General features: G+C 33.8%; 1 protein-coding gene across 2 annotated transcripts in view; it reads right to left on the bottom strand.

Moving 5' to 3' along the window:
- Nucleotides 1-5,113: 5,113 nt before the first annotated feature.
- CRISPLD1 (cysteine rich secretory protein LCCL domain containing 1) overlaps nt 5,114-24,535 on the bottom strand; it is a 44,687-nt gene continuing 25,265 nt past the window's right edge. The window contains exons 3-15 of one of the 2 annotated variants that reach the window (XM_057735815.1): nt 23,663-23,781; nt 23,182-23,314; nt 22,030-22,145; nt 20,790-20,890; nt 18,945-19,085; nt 18,708-18,768; nt 18,532-18,598; nt 18,208-18,338; nt 16,295-16,338; nt 16,128-16,200; nt 12,360-12,435; nt 8,920-9,050; nt 5,114-6,200 (exon numbers count right to left, since the gene is read on the bottom strand). In XM_057735815.1, coding sequence (XP_057591798.1) covers nt 6,149-6,200; nt 8,920-9,050; nt 12,360-12,435; nt 16,128-16,200; nt 16,295-16,338; nt 18,208-18,338; nt 18,532-18,598; nt 18,708-18,768; nt 18,945-19,085; nt 20,790-20,890; nt 22,030-22,145; nt 23,182-23,314; nt 23,663-23,781 — 1,245 coding nt within the window. In that variant the 3' untranslated portion in view covers nt 5,114-6,148. Of the gene's footprint in view, nt 6,201-8,919; nt 9,051-12,359; nt 12,436-16,127; nt 16,201-16,294; nt 16,339-18,207; nt 18,339-18,531; nt 18,599-18,707; nt 18,769-18,944; nt 19,086-20,789; nt 20,891-22,029; nt 22,146-23,181; nt 23,315-23,662; nt 23,782-24,535 lie in introns of those variants that run through there. The other variant, XM_057735817.1, reaches the window with a different exon arrangement.

A 24,535-nucleotide genomic window follows, 5' to 3' on the forward strand; every position in this document is an offset into this window, starting at 1 on the left:
GCCAACGCCTTGTAGGGATGGACCAGGCCACAGGCAAGGACTTCTGGCCAGAGACATGTGGAAGGGCTGACTCAAACAAGCTCTGTGTAATTTCACGGCGCAGAGCCTTGAGTCTGGCTGCAAGGACCTTCCTCACTCCTCTTCCAGAGTGCAGCTGAGGGAACCGCTGGCGCCAGGAAGATGGCTGGCTGGGCAGCGTCAGCCCAGGTTCACAGGTTTTCGTGGGAACCCCTAGAGTTTGCTTAATGCTAGCCTGACTCAAAAAGAGCAATGAGAGAAGAATAAATAGAACCATTTCCAGAGCTCACCGGGACCCAGGAAGCAGTCAAGCTCTGATCAACCTGAGAGACTATTCCTTGCATATCAGGGGGAACACTTAACAGAGACCCTGAAAAGATCAGACGTCAATATGAGACTGAACAATCTCTAGATAGTGATAAAGAGAAAAGCTTAAAAGCTGCCAAAAGAAAAAGAACCGTTATATAGAGACGGATACAAATAGAATGAATGCAGAGGTCTCTTCAGAAGATACATAAACCAAAAGAAGTCAATGACATATCTTTAAAATGCTAAAAGCAAACAAGCGTCAAGAAAGAATTTTATATGCAGTGAATAGTTTTCAAAAATTAAAGCAAAATAAGGAATTTTGCAGAACACCTGTAATCAAACACAAAACAAAAAAAATTAAAAGTTAGGCTCCATCAAATTTAAATTTTCTGCTCTCCAAAAAACACCGTTAAAAAAGCAAATATATATATTTGCTATATATGTATATGTATATATACTGCTTAAAATACATATATGTATATATAATGTATATGACAGAAGTCATATCCCAGATATTTAAAAAACTTACTACTATAATTCAATAATAAAAAGACAACCAATCTAGTTTAAAAATGGGCAAAAGGATTTGAATAGACACTTCACAGAGTAGATATATAAATGGCACATGAAAAAATGCTCAACAGTATTATTCATCAGGTAAATGCAAAGTATAACCACAATAAATGAGAGAGGATTACGTGTTGAATAACCAAAATTAGAAAGATTTAGTCAAAGATTTGATTTAATTTTAACCAAAGATCTAATCAAATTTGCCAAACATGTGGAGCAACCAAGAGCTCTCCTACATTACTTGTAGGACTGTAAATTGGTACAACCACTTTGAAAAAAAGTTGAGCAAAAAATATTTTAAACACACACTTGCTATATAACCCAGCAATTCTTCTACCCATGTATCTAAAAGAAGTGAAAATATGTGTATAGGCAAAGCCTAGTACATGAATATTCATAGCAGCTTTATTCAATATTACCTAAAACTTGGAACATTCATCCGCAATAGATGAATGCAGGAGTAAATTGATGGATATTCATACAATAGAATACTACTCAATGATTAAAAAAGAAAAATTACTGATAAATGTTACCACATGAATAAATCCTAAAGACATTATGCAGAGCAAAAGAAGCCAGACACAAAGTGGTACATACTATTTAGATAATTATATTTATATGAAACCCTAAAGAATTTAAATCTAATACTGATAAAAAGCACAACAGTGATTGATGGATCTGGGGGCATTTGGAGGATTGACTGGAAATAAGCTCCATAAAATGGGGGGTTTATGGAAATGTTTAGTATAATATAGTAATGTTCAGTAAATGTATAGTAGATATATCTACTAATGATGGTAGTAAATACAAATGTATAAATTTGTCAACACTCATGTAGTTGAATTGTGTCCTCCAAAATTCATGTTTAAATTCTAATCCCCAGTACCTCAGAATGTGACCTTATTTGGAAATAGTCATTGCTGATGTAATCAGTTAAGATGAGGTCATATTCGATGACTTGTGTAGTTATAAAAAGGGGAATTTGGACACAGGCACACACATAAAAAGGATGCCATGTGTATATTGGGTTTATGCCACATGCCAAGGGAATACACAAAAATGTCAGCAAACCAACAGAAGATAGGAGCGAGACATGGAATACATCATTCCCTAGAGCCTTCAGAGGGAGCATGGCCCTGGGACCTTGATCTGGGACTTCTAGCTTCCAGAACCGTGAGAATTTCTGTTGTTTAAACCACTTGTTTTGTGGTACTTCATTAGAGAAGGACTAGGAAATTAATACAACTCATTAAAGTGTATAATAAATGCATACTTTCTTGAATATAAATTATACCTCAATAAATTTGATTGAAAATGATTGAATCTAGCTCATTAACATCTGAAAAAAAGTCCATATAACTTCTGAGAGTTCACATGGAGATAAGTTACTTAACCTTTTAGAATCTGCGTTCTAACACATAAATTTGGGGAAATAATCTTGCCTGACAAGCTTGTTGTGAGAATCAAATAATATATATGAAATGTAAAGCAATGTTTCTAACACATTGTTGGTGCTCAATACATGTCATCCCTTTTCCTAGAATGAATGAAAGCAGCAAGCTCCAGGTGGGGCTATGATTTGTTCACTTGTTTGTATTTCTCATTGTATTGTTCCTAACCAAGTTGTTCTCATACAGCTTAAAAAAAAAAATCTTTGTTTTAGCATAAGTTAAGAGCTCAATTAGGCTGGGATTTAACATTTCTAATGCTATTTTAAATCAATCCATACACTTTTTTTTTAATCCATACACTTTTAAATATTTATTCCTGATTTCTATTTCATCTTGCATACATGTCCCTTTTTAAAAGTGAGCTTCTCAGATAACAGCTCTGTGTAGGCCCTGTGTTTTCATCTTCATCCGCAGAGTCATAAATATAGTTGACAATGAGAGTTTTAATTAGAAAGTATTTTTTAGTAATTCATTGAAAGATTAGTTTTCACAATTTAATGATTTAATACAAAGATATCTGTTTATCAGCATCGTTTTACACTCTGATTATTTTGTGGAACATGACTGGGATTAGAGAATAAGAAGAAAAGAGAATATCTAACTGCTAAGCATAAATAGTACAGTTCTAAAAAGTTTGTCTTTTAAAAATCTCAAATGTATAATTTAGCCTTTAATTCCAACAAATTAGTGAAAAAGGTTCAGATAATTTGCCGAAACTGTTTCTTCAGCTCCAAAGTACTATGGTGCCAGGGTTGAAATACCACCTCAGATAAGTGTTTTAAATCAACCTAAACAATGTAATTCTTTGTGCAATAAATTAGCTTAAACCCTAAATCTGAAGTTTGGTATGTTTGCAAAAATTATAGCTGTTTCTTTGCTTAGCTCACCATGTTCTTCAAATGAGTTTATATTTCTTTTAAGAACATTGTGGAAATGCTAGAGAAAAGTCAAGGCTTCAAATTACAGTATTGAATAGAAAAATATACATTATAACATAAATTATCAACAGATTTAGGAGAGAAAAAATTTTGATTGCTTTGCTTGAAATGCAGATTATTATTATTTTTATTAGATGTGTAACAAAGTAATAGTTAATATGTGGCCTGATAAACTTTGAAAGCTAAAATAATGATGTTAACATAGATACTATTATATAAACATTGATCTCTGTTTTAAGTCTGCATTTGGAATGTTTATCAATAAACTATTTTAATTAGCTATAATATTTTATCTTCTGCTGTGATAACACGTACGATGTTTACTTATGTCATCAAGAATAACATTAGGAATTGTGCATATACATTCAACAATACTATTTACAGGGAGTAAAAATTACTGTGTCTCTGGAGTAGAGAGAGAGATAAGAGTATTACCATTCTCAAGGAGCTTATCCTTAACCTTAAAGAACTAAATATAAGGCAAAACTTAAAAATTAATATGGTTAAATTAAAAAGGCATATTAGAGAGCATTATTTTATTCTCACCAGGAGAGTTGCAGAAAAATTCCTGGAGGATTTCACATTTAGTCAAGTGCTAAAGGATCAGTAGTGTATTATGACAGATACATAGTTTCCCCAAGGTAAATAACAACAAAAATGATTATAAAGATATTAGCAATAAAAACTAACATATATTGACCACATATTGTACACTTAATGTTCTTTTAAGTAGGTTATACATAATATCTCAATTAATTCTTAGAGCAATCCCTATGAGGTATTATTTGTCCCATTTTTTTCAGGTGATGTAATGGAAGCATAGAAAGTTATGTAACTTGCTCCAGGCCATACCCTGTGTAGAACACAGATAAGCAATATGGAGCAAGACTATGGAGGGTCTTAAACTTTTATATGCTAAATGGTCTAATGCTAAAGGTCTAATGCTTTTATAACATGATTTGGTTTTCTTAAATAATGGGCTTATGGAAGAGAGTAAGTCTAGTAAAAATTAATGATGCTTTGAAAAAGAATGGAGAGCAACCAAAAGAAAATGCTCCACTTGGAGACATTGTAACAGTACAGAAAACTGATGAGGAACAGCTAAACTAGAGACAAACATAACAAGCCTTATACTGGTAGAACTGATGGGGCGTCCCTGCTAGAGGGGAGGAGTGAGGAATAGAAGATGAATCTGACTAGTTTACATTTCAATCACAGTATTTAAGAAGGTGTATGTGTCTTTTGGATAAAAGATGATCCCACAAACTTTGCTTTAAGTTTTAAAGTTTTAATATATAAATGGTTAGTTTTTGATTACCTATCTTTTGAACCAATTTCCAGCCAATACTTGATCGTGATGTTAGTTTCGTCACCATTTGCTCTCCAGCAGCTGTTTATGTGAGCCCCTTTTCTTTCCTTTTTTGGTATGATCCAGCTCTCTTGCTTTCTCTGATCCTTGTGCATAATTTCTCACTCTTTTATCTGTTCCTAAATGACTACTCATTTCCTTTCTAAAAATATTTGAAGTATTTGCTGTCAGTTTTTTATCATCACTCTTTCAGATTCTTTCCTTCTGGTTTATAAATTAATCTCTCATTTTTTTTCAAAATTTCCCTTGATATAATGCTTCTAAATATATGATTGTCTTGTCTTCTCTTTCACAAACAAATACCTAAATAATCAGGGTGACTTTGCCGACATCTGGTTATGAGGGGTGTTGTTTAGATTAATGTCAATAACCCAAATTCAAAAGGCTTACAATAATTTCACTAACTGAAAATGATTTCTAAATCAAAATAAGAATACAAAGGGGACTGAAAAAAAAAAACTTTGAAACATGATTAATTTTAATATGTTTACAGGAAAAGAGTAAATTCACCAGCAGAAAACAAAAGTACCAAAATTAACATTTTACAGTTTTTGAGTCTTAAAGCACAGTACAAACAAATATATCACCATTATAGATACCATAATATGGCAACATTTATACACAAGGACATTAAGAAAATCAGTGGCAATGGTGATGCAACACATTAGTTCATCTTTGTTGAACTTTTTTGCTATTATACTTCCTGGCCTGCAGGAGTATTTGCCAGGATACAATATAAATGTGCGACCTCAGTTTGAACAATACATAGGAAGCTCTGGTTGCCCACGCTTAATCCTATATTTATTATATGGCCACTAGAAATGTTTTTGTACCACTACTCTGACATAATTTCATTTACTACTAAGGACATTCCCAAGAAATCAAACATTTTAGCAGATTCACTTGGATATTAGGGCATCATTTTATACAAAATAAGTGCAATACCGGGATTTAATATTCTATATGCCTAAACTTAATAGAAGAGAAAAACTACACAGGTATTATGTGAAAAATAATTTGATATTACATGGAGTAGGTAATCATAGCATTGAACTTGAGAAAATGTAATTTTTTTTCATTTTTAGAGTTACTATTTTTATTATTGTTTCTAAATGCACCAGATGATTTTTTTGAGGACCACTCACATTCAATGTTTAGTTTCATTTTACTAGTGGCATATACAAAGCACCATATAATGTATGAAATGTAGAACAATTATGACTATGTAATACTGTAGAGATAACTGCTAAGAAAATATAGCAATATTTAACACAGGATTTCTAAAACCATTACATGTTCATTACTTTTTCCAAAGCTAATAATGTCCCATGTTTTATTTTACAGACGTAGTCTATCATGATCTATATTCATTTGGCACTTTTGAGAGGCTGAAAATAGCTGATATCTTCTGTACAGTAATGTTACAGTTTTATACAAACTTCAGAAATATGGCATTTGGAAGTCTTTACAATCCGCCTCCAAGTGTTCCTATTTCACACAACAGCAAATACTCTGAATGCCTTTCCTCCTGGAGGATTCTGTAAACTGCAAAAAATACACAAAGTATATTGATGTCATCTCCACATATAATCCTTCAAACAAATCATGCTTTCTTTTGACAGTCAAGAAAGCAGCTCTATAAATCCAGAAGGTCAACTTTCTTAGACGACCATAATTTATAGCTATTGGAAAGCTTGAGTGAGGATGACATAATTCTTAAAATCTTGGTTGTATGCTGCCTACAAGTTTACTAAAGAAATTTAAGGTGCATAGTTGTAATAATAGTACTTTATATAGAACTTCATCGATTCCAGGTCATGTTTTCATATATTACCACCTTTGGTTTCAATAAAGTAGAGTTAAGCATCTCTTATGCCATTTTACTGGGGAAATACTGTGATACAATTTTACAACTGATGGGCATAGTTAAAAGCAAGTTAAAAAGATGGTGATACTTAAACATTACTCTGGAGTACTAACTTATTATTTCCTAAGTCTGACAAAATTTAAATTATATAGCTAGCATACTTATTAATATTTTAACATCTATGGTTTCAAAAAAAATCTTAGTGAGGAAATTTAATGGCCAAATCCAGAAGCTCCTAGGTATTTCTTTACCAAAATGGAAACACACTTACACACACACACACACCACACACATACACACACAGCACTCAATCTCACTTTAGAAGTATTTTAAAAGAACTTTAAAGCAATGCAGAATCATTCCTTTTACTCTTTATTGAATTATTTACATTTTATTTGACAATATTAATCAAGGTACGTTTTGCTTAAATGCCTCAAGTTAAAACTGGTTGATAATGCCATTAATCATTATTTATTCTAATCAAATGTAAACTTTTGAAGTCTATATTTTTGCGTAAAGTTTTATTTTCTTAATAATACAAAAAAGCTTTTAGAGATAAACACAAGAAATGCTAAAAGAGAGACAGTGCAATTTCTTTCACATATTTATTCATGTACAAGAAAGGGGAGAATTGTACAATGAAGAGGAGATGAGAATGTCACAAGCGTGCACACACATTACACAATAAACACACACACACACACACACACACACACACACACACGCCAGGTTTTTCATACAAGCAGATGGCTAATTGAAAGCCTATTTTATTTGTAGGAAACAAATTGACAAAGTGCCCTGAAAAGTGTCTTTGTACAGAGTGATACACTGGAAAAATACATAATTTTGAACCTGCAGAACTAGTACTGAATCTGAGTTCTGAGACCAACTAGTTGTATGACCTCAGGTACATCATTTAACCTTTCTGAGCCTCACTTTGCTTGTCTGTAAATTAAGTTTATGGAACTGACTTTATAAGGCTATTGGTGGAGTTGAGTTAATATTCTTAAAGGGCCCTAAAGCATCTGGAAAATTCATAGTAGATGTTCAAAAAGAATTATTATTCTCAGTTTTCTTAGGATATCATCTATCTTATAGTCCTAAAATAAATGTAAGAAATATGACAGGTAAATGAAACCACATTATTCAGTTTAGCTTATAAAACGGCATATCATACTCTAAAACTCAACCTACTTTATATATTATGTATAGATACATGTGTATATATATACACATGCAGAGAGAGAGAGAGAGAGAGAAGGAGGAGCTGGGGGAAGGGTGTGGGGAACGAGCTCTGTGTGTTTGTTTACATTTCAGTGAAGAAATTCTTAGGATTTTACAGGCTTAACCATTAAGTGTCCTCACTAAATTTTTTCTTGAAATCATAGATGTTAAAAATATTGATAAGTATGATGGCAATACCATTTAAATTTTGTCAGGCTTAAGAAACAGTAAGTTAGTACACTAGGGCATTGCTATGAGCCAGACAAGCCAGGCTGTAGAGAAATCACCTTCTTAACAATAGCCTCCTGCTACAATCTTATCTGAAAACAGATGCTAAATACAAAGCAGTCATTTGATGAAGACGGCACCCAGTTGCTTATGTGGAAGGCCATCCAGACACCCTGCATGGCACATCCTTTGGTGTCCTTTAGAGAAATTTACCATATGTGCAAACCCTCCATTGGCAATTTTGAAAAACCTAGTAAATGTTTAAAAGTTAAGGATTTTTCTGTATCTATACAAAATACATGGGACTTATTACTTCCACAAGTACCAATGATTTGAAAAATTACTACAGTATTTTTTTTCTCTTAACTTTTATTATTACTTGATAAAGTAAGTCACATGAATTTTCTCAAACCACTAAAATAAATAATACTAATGAGGCAAGCACAAGATGACCTGAAAGAGTTCATTTACATCATACTAGGCACCCAACTTCCAATCAAAAAGAGAATTTGGATCCATAGAAAATTAGTCTTATTGTTTTTGTTAAATACTTTGTCAGATAACTGGATTAGAGAAATATTCAGTGCCTTGCTCACCTAGAAAGAATTACACATAAAAACTAATCTAGAAAATCCAAAAGAGGATGAAAGAAATTTCCTTATTATAAGATCAATTAACAAAAGAGTGGTTCTGACTTGTAATCCGATTTTCATGTTGATTTTTATAAGCCTGCAGGAGACAGGCACCTCTGGTACTGCAGCTTCTCCCATCCCTGGAAGACCTACTATTACACAGCATGCAAAAGAAGAACACTGGCTTAGTCACGAAACCTCAAAGCCCATGCTAAGGCGAGCTGGCTGTAAAGCTAGCATAAAGGGATAGATGATATATCTAAACTTATATATATAGATGTTTATAAATATAGATATATATTAATTTATTTACCTTTCTGAGAAGATTCCATTCTGAAAAGAAGCAGTGTAAGTCTTTCTTTTGTCCACAGGCATCACATCAACATAACCCCCGTGATTTCGAACCACGCCAGCATGTACCGCTGCTCTGCAGATACTAGACAGCTGAAGGAGCAAGGAAAAACCCACCATCATTAGGAAGCGCCTGCTGAACTTGTTCAGCCTGCTCTTCTATTGGTCACAAAGTTGCTGACATCTGTCTCTATATGAATACCCAGTGAGCAGCTATAGGATAAGATTTTGTGCATAAAGGAATGTTTCAAAAATCACAAAGTTAAAGCCAGTTTTGAGAAAGTCAGATCTGAAGGCAGATCTTAAGGGTGGCTGCATGGATGAGATCCCTTCACCAGCTAATCTGTCCAAACAGCAAACTTTTACTGTTGTCCAAGCAATAAAATGCAAATTAGCTCCTTTCATCTCTTCAAGGGCCTATTTATCATTCTTAAATTTCAGCCTTTGTTAATCCCTACTCGAGTCACTCTGACCAAATGTTCATAGGCTGGATTATCTGGACCTCATTTATATTCAGTTTTGAATTTAAACAACTTAAACATAGCTCTGTATATCTCTACAGTCCCTTTTCCAAAATACAGGCATATATTAAATAGGGAGGTTTTCCCATTAGAGAATATAACCTAAGCAGAGAAAACTTGCCCGAAAGAATAACCCCGAAAAGAAAAATATGAAGAATAATCAAAGCTTCTACCTAGATTTGTAATGTCTATCGTTCTGATTTGAATGGTCTGATATGAGGTACTAAGAAAGTTCTATTTTTGCATTGTACCAGTTATATAATCTGAATTGAATGGAATTTCTATAAAGGAGAAAATTGTTTCAGGTCCAACAAACACTTTCCATATTTTTACACGACTGAGTTCGAGAAGTCAAAGCTTTTCTTTTGGCCAATTAAAGTCTTCTGTAGATTTTAACATTTGCTTTCACCCAAATGTTCTATGAAAATTTGTCAATAGCTGAGTATAGCCTGAGGAAATCCCACAAAATGAAACACTTGTACTGTTTCAGTATAAAGCAATCTACCCCACATCCCCACGGGTCTTTTCTGAACCCATTGGTGTGTTCTTTTCTTATCTCTATGCACATGTGAGTGACTTAATGTGCTTTTTTAAGTTCACATAAGCATGTGCATCTTATGTGACCTTGCTTTATTACTGTGCTCTGAACTCTGTGGCATCAGTCAGTATTTATTAGATCAGAGAGACCGAATGCGAAGCTGTTTAATCCCTTTCATGTTTTTGCTATATCACAAAATACCATACATCTAAAACCCCATATCCTTAACTCTGAGGACACATTTTATTCACCATTTAAAGTCCCTCACTGAATTAATATTTGTGTCCAATATGGTTCATAACAGATGGAATTTAAAATAATTCTGTACACATTTCAGTATTTATCCTGTTCTGTTAAAAGGGTATTATCGGCATTTTTCCCAAGGCAATAAAAGTGCTTAGATATAACATTCACTAAATCCAAGCACTTAATATGGTTTGAAACTATTGTTTTGCCCATAACTATGCAGTCAGCAGGCATTCCGATTTGAGTTCAAAGGTCAGAAGAGATTTTCTTTTCCTACCCATACTTTATAAGAACTAATATATCATGAAAAGAAAAAAATATGTCTGTGAAAACAGTGGAACATTCTTAATGAATGCAGAAATTAACTCCATCTGTAATAAATGAGAAATAAAAGCTCAAAGCAATAGAATGTACAAGTTGTAACTCTATAAACAGAAAGAGAGAAAGATGGGGGAGGGAGGGAGGTTAGTAGATTACTTCTCATTTTTCCATACCTTGTATTTTATAAGGGGTGGGACGATTGATTAATTAATGGCTGAATCTCTGATTTTGTACTTAGCACATGAAAAAAATCTTTATATTTCCAACTTATTCTGCATAGTAACACATAATTTCTTACTCCATTTCCCTGAGAAAGATAAAATGATCTCAGGATATAAATTCTAATAAAACCTTAACTTTGGTAAAGAGATGGTTTATAGATATAGAAGTGTATGGGATATTTTGAAAGATTTTTCACCAAACATGAGTAAAATAAAAAGTTTTTTTTTTACTAAAAGAGACAACCTGGGAAGAATGATTTCTTTGGAAATCTCTGATGATTCTAGACTTCTATATATTTATTAATTTATTTTTTTAAGCAAACATTTGTTTCAAGGTATTTGCTGAATGTCTGATATCACTGTGTGCTCTAAGTTCTATTAAAGCAGGGAGTAGGCCTGTCTTGTTCACAGCTTGGCACACATCAAATTGCTGATGAAAAAATAATGCATAATTTGCCCAGCTGCTACTCTTAAGAAACCTAAAAATTAATAAAAGAGGTAAGGAAACAATCATAATGCCGAACAGAATCAGTTAAGTGCTAAATAAAAGGAAAAAACAAAGTAATAGGGTTAAAGAAAAGCAACATCATACTTGAGTTAGGAGAACAGCAATACACTTAGAGAAAGTGGCAATAATTTAGAATGTAAAGACTGACCATGATTTTGACAGACAGAAAAGCTAGAAAAAGGATGTTTTCAAACAGAGACAAGAAGCTAGGCACAAATTGTTAGGACTACCAACTTAAGATACCAGCAGGACATTTAGGTTTCAGATAAGAATACTTGGAGCTGGGAGAGAGACTTCGATTTGGAGAATAATTTTAAAGGTAAAGCCGAATTGAGGGGAAAAAAAAAACCAGAACCCTAAATGAATTCACCAAGAGAACTAGGGTGGTAATACACACAACAGGCCTCTTTTCACAATTGTATTTCCGTAGTATTCTATTGAATAAGTGCATCAAGAATATATTTCCTGGACTTCCCTGGTGGCACAGTGGTTAAGAATCCTCCTGCCAAAGCAGGGGACACGGGTTCCATCCCTGGTCTGGGAAGATCCCACAACCCCAGTACTGACATCCACTACAATACACCCTCAACGGGTTTCCTTTTGTATGCATTTTAATGATTACTTGTTTTTGAGTCTATGCTACTTCCTAAATGCCCATGTGGCAGTGGAGATACTGTTCATACCTTTGACAAACTCTTAATTATCCAGTTTATACTTCAAATACTGAAGAACCAAAAAGAAGGTTAAAGAAAAGTAAAATGCTTTTTTCCTTCCCAAAGATGCATTCAAGCTATTTCATTTAGTGTCTGATATAAGATATATGGATAGGATATGAAGAACAATTTAGTCAAAATAAATGATTATGCATGCATATTTGCATATGGATATTTATTTTTTAGTGTTACTGATAATTGACCCTTCTGAGAATATGTATATTAACACAGAATCTGTTCCTTTTTCTGCATATAAATGTACGTATATACATTTAAATGTGTGCACATATATAGATAGATAGATACTGAGAGCTGCGTAAATTAGGATACTTACATCAGAATAAATTCGAGTTCCAATTACACGAGCATAATGTGGATTCACCTGCATACAGTTCCGAGGACAGTATACTCTGAAAAATAAACATACACTTATAGATATTAAGGAGCTGGTTATTCCAGTCTTTCTTATTAGTAAGACCACAGACATGCATCCACAAAAGCAAACTCAGCATTCTAAATCCTACTCATTATTTTTTATTGAAGTATAGTTGATGTACAATATTATATGTTACAGGTGTACAATATAGTGATTTACAATTTATAAAGGTTATACTCCATTTGTAGTTATTACAAAATATTGGCTATATTCCATGTTTTACAATATATCCTTGTAGCTTATTTTATACATGATTGTTTGTACCTCTTAATCCCCTACCCCTATATTGCCCCACCCCACTGGTAACCACTAGTTTGCTCTCTGTACCTGTGAGCCTGTTTCTTTCTTGTTATATTCACTAGATTTTTGCATTTTTTTAGATTCCACATATAAGTGATATCATAAAGTATTTGTGTTACTGTCTGACTTCTTTCACATAGCATAATATCCTCCAAGTCCATCCATGTTGTTGCAAATGGCAAATTTTCATTCTTTTTTATAGCTGAGTAGCATCCCGGCAGTAGACCCAATTGCTTCTGCTTACTTTATCTACTTCCAGCTTTCAGCACAAATGTATTTCTTTTCTCTTTCTTTTACTTTCTTTCTTAAAAAAAAAAAAAAGCTTAGCCAGGAAGCTTTCTAACTTGGGGATTCAAAGCAGAAAGAAACATCAGGAAGTATCTATCTCTCAACATCTGGGAATCTGGTACTCAATATGGCTGCAAAATTTAGCAAACATACAACTTGGAAAAGCTGAATCATTGTCTGCCACATACAGCTCACAGTTTCTTTTCTCTGTGTTCATATATTTGGTATCTCATCCAATTTAATGGCTGTAATTATCATCTATAAACGATTGATTTCCAAATTTACATCTCTAGTTGCTATCTCTTCTCTTAATTCTAAATTTGTATGCTCTACTGTTTATTCAATATCTCCACTTAGACTTAAACATCTCAAATTTAGCATGTTTGAAACCAAATTCCTAATCTCCTCCCTCAGTGCCCAAAAATCTTCTTTCTATTGGCTTCCTACAACGCATGCCAACTCCATTACTTAGGTGCTCAAGACAAAAACCTTTATTCTCTCCTTAACCCCCCCCCTCCTCCTTACCTCAACCTTATATTCAACCCACCAGCAATTTCTATTGGTTGTACATTGAAATAAAATCAGAGCATCCTTAAGCACCTGGATCACTGTAACTCTGATATCGCAGCTCATCGCAATAGGCTCTCCCAGGATCTCCTTGCCTTCAATTTTGCCCCCTCCAATCTATTTTTCCACACACTTTTTTTTCTTAATTTTTATTTATTTATTTATTGGCTGCGTTGGGTCTTCCTTGCTGTGCACAGGCTTTCTCTAGTTGCGGCCAGCAGGGGCTACTCTTCGTTGTGGTGCATGGGCCTCTCATTGTGGTAGCTTCTCTTGTAGAGCATGGCCTCTAGGCACGTGGGCTTCAGTAATTGTGGCACGTGGACTCAATAGTTGTGGCTCGCAAGCTCTAGAGCGCAGGCTCAGTAGTTATGGTGCACAGGCTTACTTGCTCCGAGGCACGTGGGATCTTCCCTGGACCAGGGATCGAACCCATTTCCCCTGCATTGGCAGGCGGATTCTTAACCATTGCACCACCATGGAAGCCCTTTCCACATACTTACAGTGAGGAATACAAGTCCAATCATATCATTCCTCTGCTCCAAATATTCTAGTGGCTTTCCATCTAATTTAGAATAAGTGACAGGATTCTTATAATGGCCAAAAGCCCTGAACATTCTGCCTTCACATTACCTCTCTGACATTATATCCTAACTCTTTTCCACTTTCTCACCCAACTCCAGTCCCACTGGCCTGATGGTTACTCTTCAAACATACGGAATAATCTCATCCATGGGCCTTTGTGCTTATCTTTCCCTCTGCATGAAATGTTCTTCTCCATATAGCCTACTCTGTTACTGACAACTTAGTTCTTTTTTTTTTTAATTTTCCAAAAGTTTTTCTTTTTTTTTAAACATAAGGTTCAATTAACAGTGTTCAACCAATCACATGATATTAAAAAAAAAATCCACTCTCAGAGTTTAAGAAACTGTCAAGTGGCACTTTTCTAAACTGATCAGCTCAGGACTTCCCTGGTGGTGCAGTGGTTAAGAATCTGCCTGCCAATGCAGGGGACATGGGTTCAATCCCTAGGCCAGGAAGATCCCACATGCCTCGGAACAACTAAGCCCATGCATCACAGCTACTGAGCCTGCCCTCTAGAGCCCAAGAGGCACAACTACTGAAGCCCATGCACCTAGAGCCCCTGTTCCCCAACCAGAGAAGCCACTGCAATGAGAAGCCCTAGCAACGCAACAAAGAATAGCCCCCACTCTTCGCAACTAGAGAAAAGCCCACGTGCAGCAACAAAGACCCAACGCAGCCAGTAAATAAATAAACATTTTTAAAAGTTATAAAAAAATAAATAAAATAAATTGATTGGCTCTTCTGAATTCACATACACACACACAAGTACAAACACTCATACACTAAAAGGAAATCAAAGCTAAGACTGGAAAAAACATAATTCATTCTACATACCAAATCAGAGTCTCAACAAAATGACTATATGAAAATCGTTTTACGAAAGTATCAATGATTTTCCTAAAAGTATTCTAAAAGAAACTTCAATTGCAACTACCTTTACCAATTGAATCAGATCTTCCTCAAGACACCTTTTAAGAAATGACTATGTTTCTTATTCAAATTTCGTGTTCCTAAAATTTGTATAACACTGTACACTAGAGTGTATATACTTCCTATAGCATCTAAACCAAAACCATTTACATATAAGTAATAAATGAATATGAGTTTCTACAACTTTGAATTAAAGGGTTGATTTTTATAAAAGATGCCTTCTGTTGGAGGAAAGGTGTCCCTGTTGACTATAAAATGTTCTTTTTGTATTTGAGAGTTATTGAGCATTCACTGCATACCCTACGGTGGTAAAAACCACCTGCTCTGCCCTTGGGATTATGCTGTGCAGGCTCTATCTTGACCGCACACGGTTTGTGGAAGGCCAAGGTCAGTAGCTTCAAACTGAGTTCGTTTCTTCTTAGGTAAATTCAGGTCAAGGAAAGACCGCAGGAGCTTTTTGCTTGTTTGTGTTATAATCTCTGTTTTTAATACTTTGTTATATATTTGTGAGAATGTAGACAGTCATCTAGTAAACATTCCTTCACCTACAACTTGCTTTAAGCTTTGAATAAAAATGCTGACACATTTTAACAGTACCTGCTTCTACATCTAATTGCAGGGAAAAGGGCTGCTTGGCCCTGATGTGATCAGTTACAGAGTCATGCAATGACGTGATGAGTGCCGGATATGTGTAACTTGTAGCTTAATGGGTGGCCAAGCCTCATAAAACTGTCGAAATGAACATGGATTTCTTTCTTTTAAATGCTAAAATATTTTTCATATAGACAAAAACAAAACCTACATTTTTTCGAGAAATACGGAGGAATGCCTAGAGTACATGTAGTTTGTGGTGTCCATTGTTCCCTGCTGCTAGCCGTTCAAGACCATGCACCCTTGGAGTCCTAGAGACACCAGGATCTCTGGCAAAAGCAGTTATCCAGGGTAAAAGCCCCCCTGTTCACAGGTTAAAAAGGAAGGAGAAAATTTAGAAAACAGTACCTTGGGCAATGTGAAGCAGGCTTATGAAAAGGACAGAGCTGTTCCACAGTTGTTTCACAAGTGACAGCCTGAACTGAAGATTTCAAACACAAAACAATAAGCAAATCCTTTAGAACTAATAACGTGCAACAGAGTGGTAAGAAAATAAGACCAAAACAAGTGCTAACCTGATACTTTGGAGACTGTGAAGGAATTAGCAGACTGATATTTGCTGAAGATAAAAACATAAAAATTTCAGTCATCAACATCTTACATGCATCACCATCAACATAATTCTTATATTTTTTAAGTCTCTGAATATGTGACTTCTTAAACTTTCTTATTTAAATATCTAGATATGTAGTAGTATAAGAATTCATCATCTATTTTATGCTAAACTCATATTACCTTCAAATATGAACCAAATCAATAGGGTTCTTGATATCAGAGAATGATCTCTTTCCATTATCAATTTCAAAAACTTATAGATAACATAAAATAATACACATTTGTATTTATACATTTGTTTCCTATTAAAACTCTCAACATACTCATTCCCTGTTACCACAGAACCAATTTAATATTTCAAAATAATCAATACAAAGCAGTGTAAAAAGACTACTAAATAATAAGCACCTTAAAGGAATATGTATTATTCATTTTTCTGTTCCCCCTAGTATCTAGTAAAATGTCTACAATAAATGAATGAATTCATTCTTACATGTATATTAAAAAGCAAGAATATAAGACTAGTATGTTAATTGGTTTATCCACACAAAATTTTCAGAAAATACATCTTTGCAAATGGTAAGACTTATTTGTGATGGTACTTTAATATGACACACCTTGCAAGTTTTAAGAGAGTTTCTATAATAAACAATTTAAAAAATCAGTTAAGGGAAAAAGGTAAATAATAGGAAATAAATGTTCTTTGATGCAACACCCAATGTTTGGCTTACCAAAGCTAAAAACTAATATTTGTTATTTATTTAAGATAAATATTTGCTGAATGAATAAATTAATCCATAATTGTTTCTATAAAGCTTTTACTTAGAGTAATCACTAATGGCTAAAAACCACATATCAAGCCTTTGAATAAAATTGTGTACAGAGGACATCATTCCACCAACTTGCAAGGATTTTTAATAAATTATTTCTTATTATGAATTCCATACTGTGGAGTTTCATGCAATTGTTCAGCTACAAAAGAAGGGAAACTATGTCATATTTCCTAAGAAAAGGCATTCCATTAAGAGGTTCAATGATGTTTATTATTTTACATAGGAGAAAGAGAAACTACAAAGATATTTCAAAAGCATACATTTTTCTACTTTCTATAAAGCACATATGAAAATATCTTGTTTTATAATAATATATTTAGTATATTTAATATGACAAACATTTCAAAAGTTATTCAATGCTTTTATGTTGGGTTAAATTACATTTTAATGGACAAAAGAAAGGTGACATGTTACAAATTTAGAGACTTTATGAAATGCTCTTTGACCTAGAAATCTAATTTAACTTATTAACAAAATTACTGTTGCATGAAATAAATAATTCCCCCTAAACAGGGCAGGAAGAATATGCCAATCAATTAGCATTCTCAGTCATTTTCTATCATAGCTGAAAAATGTGTTGCTTCAAAATGGGAAAAACTATAAACTTGTATATTCTTAATGAAACTAGAAAATTTAGAGTTTTAGTATGATCTTTTTTTTATTTTTTATTTTTTTTATTTTTTTTTAAATTTTATTTATTTATTATTTTTTGGGGGGTACACCAAGTTCAATCATCTGTTTTTATACACATATCCTCGTATTCCCTCCCTCCCTCGACTCCCCCCCACTCTCCCTCGAGTCCCCCCCACCCTCCCCATCCCAGTCCTCTAAGGCATCTTCCAGCCTCGAGTTGAACTCCCTTTGTTATGATCTTTATAAGCAAAAGAGTTCAACTTTGAATTCAGATACTTTTCCTTCTTTTTGCCCATGGAAATTATGTAGCTGAATTGAGCCTTGAAAATTATCTTCTTTTTATAAATTAAATTTTTCCATTGTTACAACTTAAAATCTCTGGTCCAAAAGATTATTTAGGTACTTACCCAATTGTTTGAACACCATTTCTATTGGATTTGATGAAATAATGTTTTCTTCCTTGTCTAGTGATATCCACCCAACCACCATCATTATCTAGTATACCATAATGAATTGCAGCTCTACAGATGCTGGATTGCTGGGAGAAAAGGAAGGGAGAAAAGGATGTTAAAATGATAAGAATTCTGCGTAGGATACAATTTGTCACTATTCATGACAAACATTTCTGAGCAAAATATCTATACATATATGAATTGTTATTTCTCCCATTAAAAAATCAAATATTACATGAAAGGATTCTATCCTCAAATAATTACATTTATAATACTTACCATTTCATAATGCACACTGCCAATAACTTTAGCTTTACTATCCAAACAGCCAGCAGGGCATTCATATCTAAATAAGAGAAATGGGAAACAAAATTTAGCTTCTCTGAATGTCTGTATAAAATGAAAATATTTTTTATATCTTGTCAGTTAATTTTGAGGGTAATCAAAAATATTACCTGTTGCACGTTGTTCCTTTGCATTGGTCTCTTAATCTTACTTCACAAGAAACAATTTGAGCTAAAATTTTAAAAATAACAATAATGATTTAGATGATGTAACAGCTGCTCTAATTCATCCCACCCAATCTAATGCCAAGTTTTTGCCATTCTAAAAATGTTCAGATTAATAAAATACAGTTAAATATGCCAGCAATGTAAACTTCAAAATTTTTGTAAATAATGCAGAGGTCTTACACATTTGCTGTGTGCTTATGACTTCGTTTTTGTTACTATCATCTGCTACTGTCCGGATGTGGGTGTCATGGACTTGTGAGTGCTGCCGTTCAATTTCATTTGTTTCTTCTTCTCGAGGAGGGTAATAGCTATCTGATCCTTCTGTTAAAGAGAATGGATTTAAGAAATATAAATCCATCTTAAATGTAAGCAAATTACCGATAATGATACATCTTTATATGCCTGTCTAACCCTGAAAACTACTAGAAAAATCAGCACTGCATACTGGCACAAGTTCTGGCTGAAGGTGGTGATCTTACATGCTGCATTGGAATAAATAAAACAGGTGTATAAACCTTTGAGCCCTTGATTCATTTATGCTACCATTTGGCTAATATTAAACAGAATCATTTCTAAACTTTGCTTATATTTTAAAGTGATATCAATGATTACCTTTCATAATGACACCATGAGGTCTACAAGCGATCTAATGAAGTCGGGCTTAGTGAATCTGAATTTGTTTTCTCAAATGAAATCATATCTTCAGGAGGATAACACTTAAAATTTTCGAAAGGATCACATTTAAAATTCTCCTGAAAGGAAATTCAGCCTAAGAAGCACTGACATGCCCCTGTTATTTACCACAATGTCAGTTTCTGCAGGAAGGTTTCTACTGTAGAAGGAAATTCAATGTGCAGAAATTTAAACTTAACTATGGAAAATATGCAAACTTTGAATTTAGTATTTTTTTCCAGGTTGGCTTATAACAAGGGCTTGACAGGGGCAGATTTTGGAAATGTGGTTATTTTCATGTATGTCCAAGAATTCAGAACCTACAAAAAGTAAGTATGAATTCAAAGGAAAGTCAGCTTTAGTAAAACATTGTGGTCATTGACAATGGAGCAAGCAGGTTGGAGGTCTGGGAGTAGACTCGATGGAAAATAGACTCACACACAATGAAAAACACTTCCAGGAATTAAAAATGACTCATATAACAGAGTGAAATATATGGTTACTCCTTGTCTACTTATTATAGCTAATGAGCACTCAATCATTTAGGAAAAAAAAAGATACCTCTTTATGAGTACTGAAAAGTGGCTGCTTTTACACATATTTTCTAATACACTTGGTCTGCATTAATTTTCATTTAGTCATCCCTAAGAACAAAGTAGTACAAGAGAGTAAAAATGTTCACTTGGATGCCCAATAAAAGCATGACTTTCACAAAGCTTTATCAGGTAAGTTTTATCTTCATGTGCTACAAACAGGACACATATTTTTATTTACATTTGAGGACATCCAATGCATTTGAGACAGTACTTTCTGCAACAGTTTTATAATACTATTATATATAATAGTATTATATATATAGTTATTTTGGCACGAGAAATTGTATACTCTTCAGTAGGAAGCAGAGAATTAGTATAATTCATTGGGCATGGTTCAATAACATTCATGGATAGGTATTTAGGCAAAAAGTTTTAAAGTGCTTAAAATAAATTGTGCTAAATTGCTAAATTCTTCAAAAATGATGACATTTATGGAAATAAGTCTAGTCAACACTATATCAAGATGGCTTTTAAGAAGGTAAATATACTTGTCACTCTGGGTTAATTTCAAAGTAGAATTAAGTAGTTATCTGGAATAATCATGAAACTTCCCTTTAAATACATATTAGTATAGACTTCTTAATGTTATAAATAGTTTAAAAATATTTTAAATGGCTTTTTCAAAATATTTGAAATAGAGTTCTGAAAATTTTTCATGCAATAAGTAAACGTGCTTTTGGCTTTTCAAGCTGAAATTAATGCAGAAGTTGGATTAGAATATAAATCAAACAGAATATTACAACACAGCAGCACATACCTTTGTAGCACAGATTTTCTCTACAGCCTCCTCCAAAGCTAGGTGGGCAAGCAGAACAGGGTCGGCCATGTTTGTAGGGGGCATGGCCCCACCAGTTTCCCCTGAAAAAGATAATCCACTCCATTAAGAGTTACTTTATTTTTAGTTTTTTGAGAAACCTCCATACTGTTTTCCACAGTAGCTGCACTACTTTACATTCCTAGCAACAGCACACAAAGGTTCTGTTTTCTCTACATCCTCACCAACATTTATTATTTATTTGTGTTCGTTGTAATGACCACCATTTTGGCCAAAGTGAAGTGATATCTCGTTACTAAGTTTAAACATACATTGCTACCTCATTCTTTTGAAAATATTCCAAATAATGTGTTATGTATATTGTTAAAAATTACAAAACCAAATGCTTGCAAAGCACTAACCTCTGCCATGGGATATTCACCTATATTCATCTATATTCATCTATCTAAAAACAGATTTTAGACTTAGATTTGACCCTAGATTCAGTTGTGTAATATTTTCAATGTAATTATTTGAAGGGTATTTACATAGGTGAAAATACACTTCTCAGTCTATAGTTTCTTATCTCAGAAACCAAAATTATTAAACATTTACACAATATAGTAGTGCAATAAATAAAACTGAAGCCCTAAAAATATGATTCCTATCTTTACAAAGATTGTATTTTCAACTTTCATATTCCTTTTAAGCACTGATTTTACAAATCAGGCAACCATAATTTTTGCCATATTAAGTAAAGTGAGTTAAGACAATGCACTTTATTCAATAATACACACAGAAAATAAGAAAAAAAATTCAAGAATATAAGATTATATTTATGTTGTTAAGAAATATTTACACGGGGGACTTCCTAGGTGGTTCAGTGGTTAGGAATCTGCCTGCCAAGGCAGGGGACGCAGGTTAGAGCTGTGCTCCAGGAAGACCCCACATGTCACGGAGCAACTAAGCCCGTGCGCCACAACTACTGAGCCTGCACTCTAGAGCCCATGAGCCACAACTATTGAGCCCTCATGCCACAACTACTGAAGCCCAGGTGCCTGGAGCCTGTGCTCTGCAACAAGAGAAGCCACGGCAATGAGAAGCCCACGCACCTCAGCAAAGAGCAGCCCCCGCTCGCTGTAACTAGAGAAAGCCCATGTGCAGCAGCAAAGACCCAACGCAGCAAATAAATAATTTATATAAAAACATATTTACATATGAAAGTACCGTTTTGTCTACTCACTTTGGGGAATAGTTGCACACCAAGTAGACAGCTTTGGGCCATATCTGTCCCCAGATGTTCATGTTGTGGCACAGATTAACGGCACAGCCGATCCTGCTACTTGTGGCCCACACCACCTGCATTAGAGAAAAGAAAGGCTTAGAAGAAGCAGGCTGAGATGAACTAACACAACAACAGATCTGAGAGAAAAATGCATAAAAGTGAACTTGAGAACCAACAGTTATCATTCAAAATGAAATGAGACAGTGTCAAAAAGGATATTTTTCCTGAGACTTTGTGAAATACTTAATTGAACCTTAAAAAACAAAAGAGATACACAGGTAAATAACTCTATCCAGTTATAAAACATAAAAATCTTATTTATTACTAAATAATTCAAATGTTACAACCTCACAAACCTAAATGCTGTACTAATTTTTCTATGAAGAAGCTTACCTACCAAAGGAAAAGAATTTCTCATCTTAAAACAGAAAGTACTGGAGCACTTTAGGTGTTCAAATTTCTTACATGACGTGACCTTTTCACTGTACCACTGGCTATTAGGGAGTTCAAAGCTGATCTTAATCTTGTCCCGTGCAAAGGCATACAGAACCACATGCTTTATATTTACTCATAATCAGTCATAGAAATTCTAGAAATTCAGATCTGTAGTAAGCTTTATCTAGTCAAATCTGCCATTAGTTGTTTGATTTAGAAGTTTTAGAACCCATCTAATACTCAATCTGAACACTGAAAATTAAAAAAAAAGGATGAATGCTGCACACCTGGGAATACTGAATGTCATGGTAAATAAAAACCATATTTTTATTCTTCCAAAAATAAAAAAATAATGACATCTGAATTTGAAGATAGTAAATTTCTTCCCATTTGCATTTATTGGGGCCATATTATTTTATATGTAAAAATCATTGAAATAATATTTTTAAGGAAATATCTCTACTTTTTTCTGATAATAATTATTGTTTATAAAAATGTATAAGCTTATTCTACATAAATCAATATTAATATATTTTTAATAACCATACTAAATGACAAAAGGAAGACAAATGTTCAGTACCCTAAGTTTTCTGACAAAAAGAAAAAGAAAAAAAACTTTGTTAGTTTACACAAACTCAAATTAAAGGAATGAAGTATAATATACCCCAAACATACCTGTGTATAATGAGTACATACAGGACCAGAACATTTGAATGGACAATACGGGTTGCATTCATGTTCATATGGATAGCTAAAGTCTCTGACTTCATCATACCATGCTTGCACATGAAATGTTGGGGGCCTATATCTATTTGAAAGAAAATAACCACAAAGATCAAGTAAGGTTGGAGAAAATATAAAAACAAATATTGCCAAAAAGACTGATAAAGTTTGGTAGAAAGCAGTTTTGCATAACATTAATATTAAATATTTTTGCACATTATATCACTAATAAATCAATTACTTGAAACAAAAATAAGTTTAAAATACTACTGATAATTCTGGTATGATATTTATTTTTTTCTTATTTGTCTTGGTGTGATTGCTTGTTTTCCTTTCAGGCACTAAGCCTTTGAAAACTTACAATGATGAATTCATAAGTATTTCATTTCAAACTCTTATGTTTTCAGAAACCAAAAGTTATCTTTCAAGCTACCTTCCCCAATGTGCTCCCAAATTCTGTCCAATTGATGGAAGCAAGTTTGCAGGTCCATGTTCCCACAAACAAGTTTCAGCCCAGGATTCTGCAGATCTTTCCAGCTCTACGTCCCATGTCTACAATTCAAAACAAAAACAAAATACAGACACAAACAGATAATGTATATATAGAGTTTGGACATTCTTTAGAATATAGCGTTACTCAGTTCTTATGTTTTCTCCCTTCTTACTTCTTTGCAAGGTCAGCATCTTAGTCTGGGTTCTCTCCATCTCTCATATAGATTTTTGCACTAGCCTCCTAACTAATCTCCTTTCATCCATCTCTCTTCCCTCCAATCTGCTGCACAAGTGTTTAGAGTTGCCTAAGTGGACACAAATACGCTTAAGTGATTCCTCTGTCTAACCGTATCCAACAAATCCCCGTATGCATGAAGTCCAAGATCCTCGGTTCCACTGTTTCCTGTCATAAAACATGTTATTCCTTGCTTTTATTGGCATCGTTTCCTCTGCCTAAGACATCCTTCTCCCAATTATTTACCAGACAGATCCTTACTCTTACTTCACAATCCAGGTTTATATATAATACAATCTTGACACATTTTGAATTCTCTTAGAAGTAAGCTATTCTCTCCTTTGGGTTCTTAAAGCTTTGTTATGCTCCTTTGTTTATCAGCTATTACACAGCAATGCTAATATTTGTCTATATGTCTCTTTCATGAGACTGTGAGTTGCTTGGGGGCAGTTATTTAACTCATGCTGGTATCTTCAGCCTATTATCTGTGACTGCCATATGGACAAGGTGGTTAATAAATGTTTGCTGGATACATGAATGGTTAATGAATCTGAATTATATAAAATATAAATGCATTTT

Source organism: Hippopotamus amphibius, chromosome 5 (assembly GCF_030028045.1).
Source record: "Hippopotamus amphibius kiboko isolate mHipAmp2 chromosome 5, mHipAmp2.hap2, whole genome shotgun sequence".
In the NCBI taxonomy this organism is placed as follows: domain Eukaryota; kingdom Metazoa; phylum Chordata; class Mammalia; order Artiodactyla; family Hippopotamidae; genus Hippopotamus; species Hippopotamus amphibius.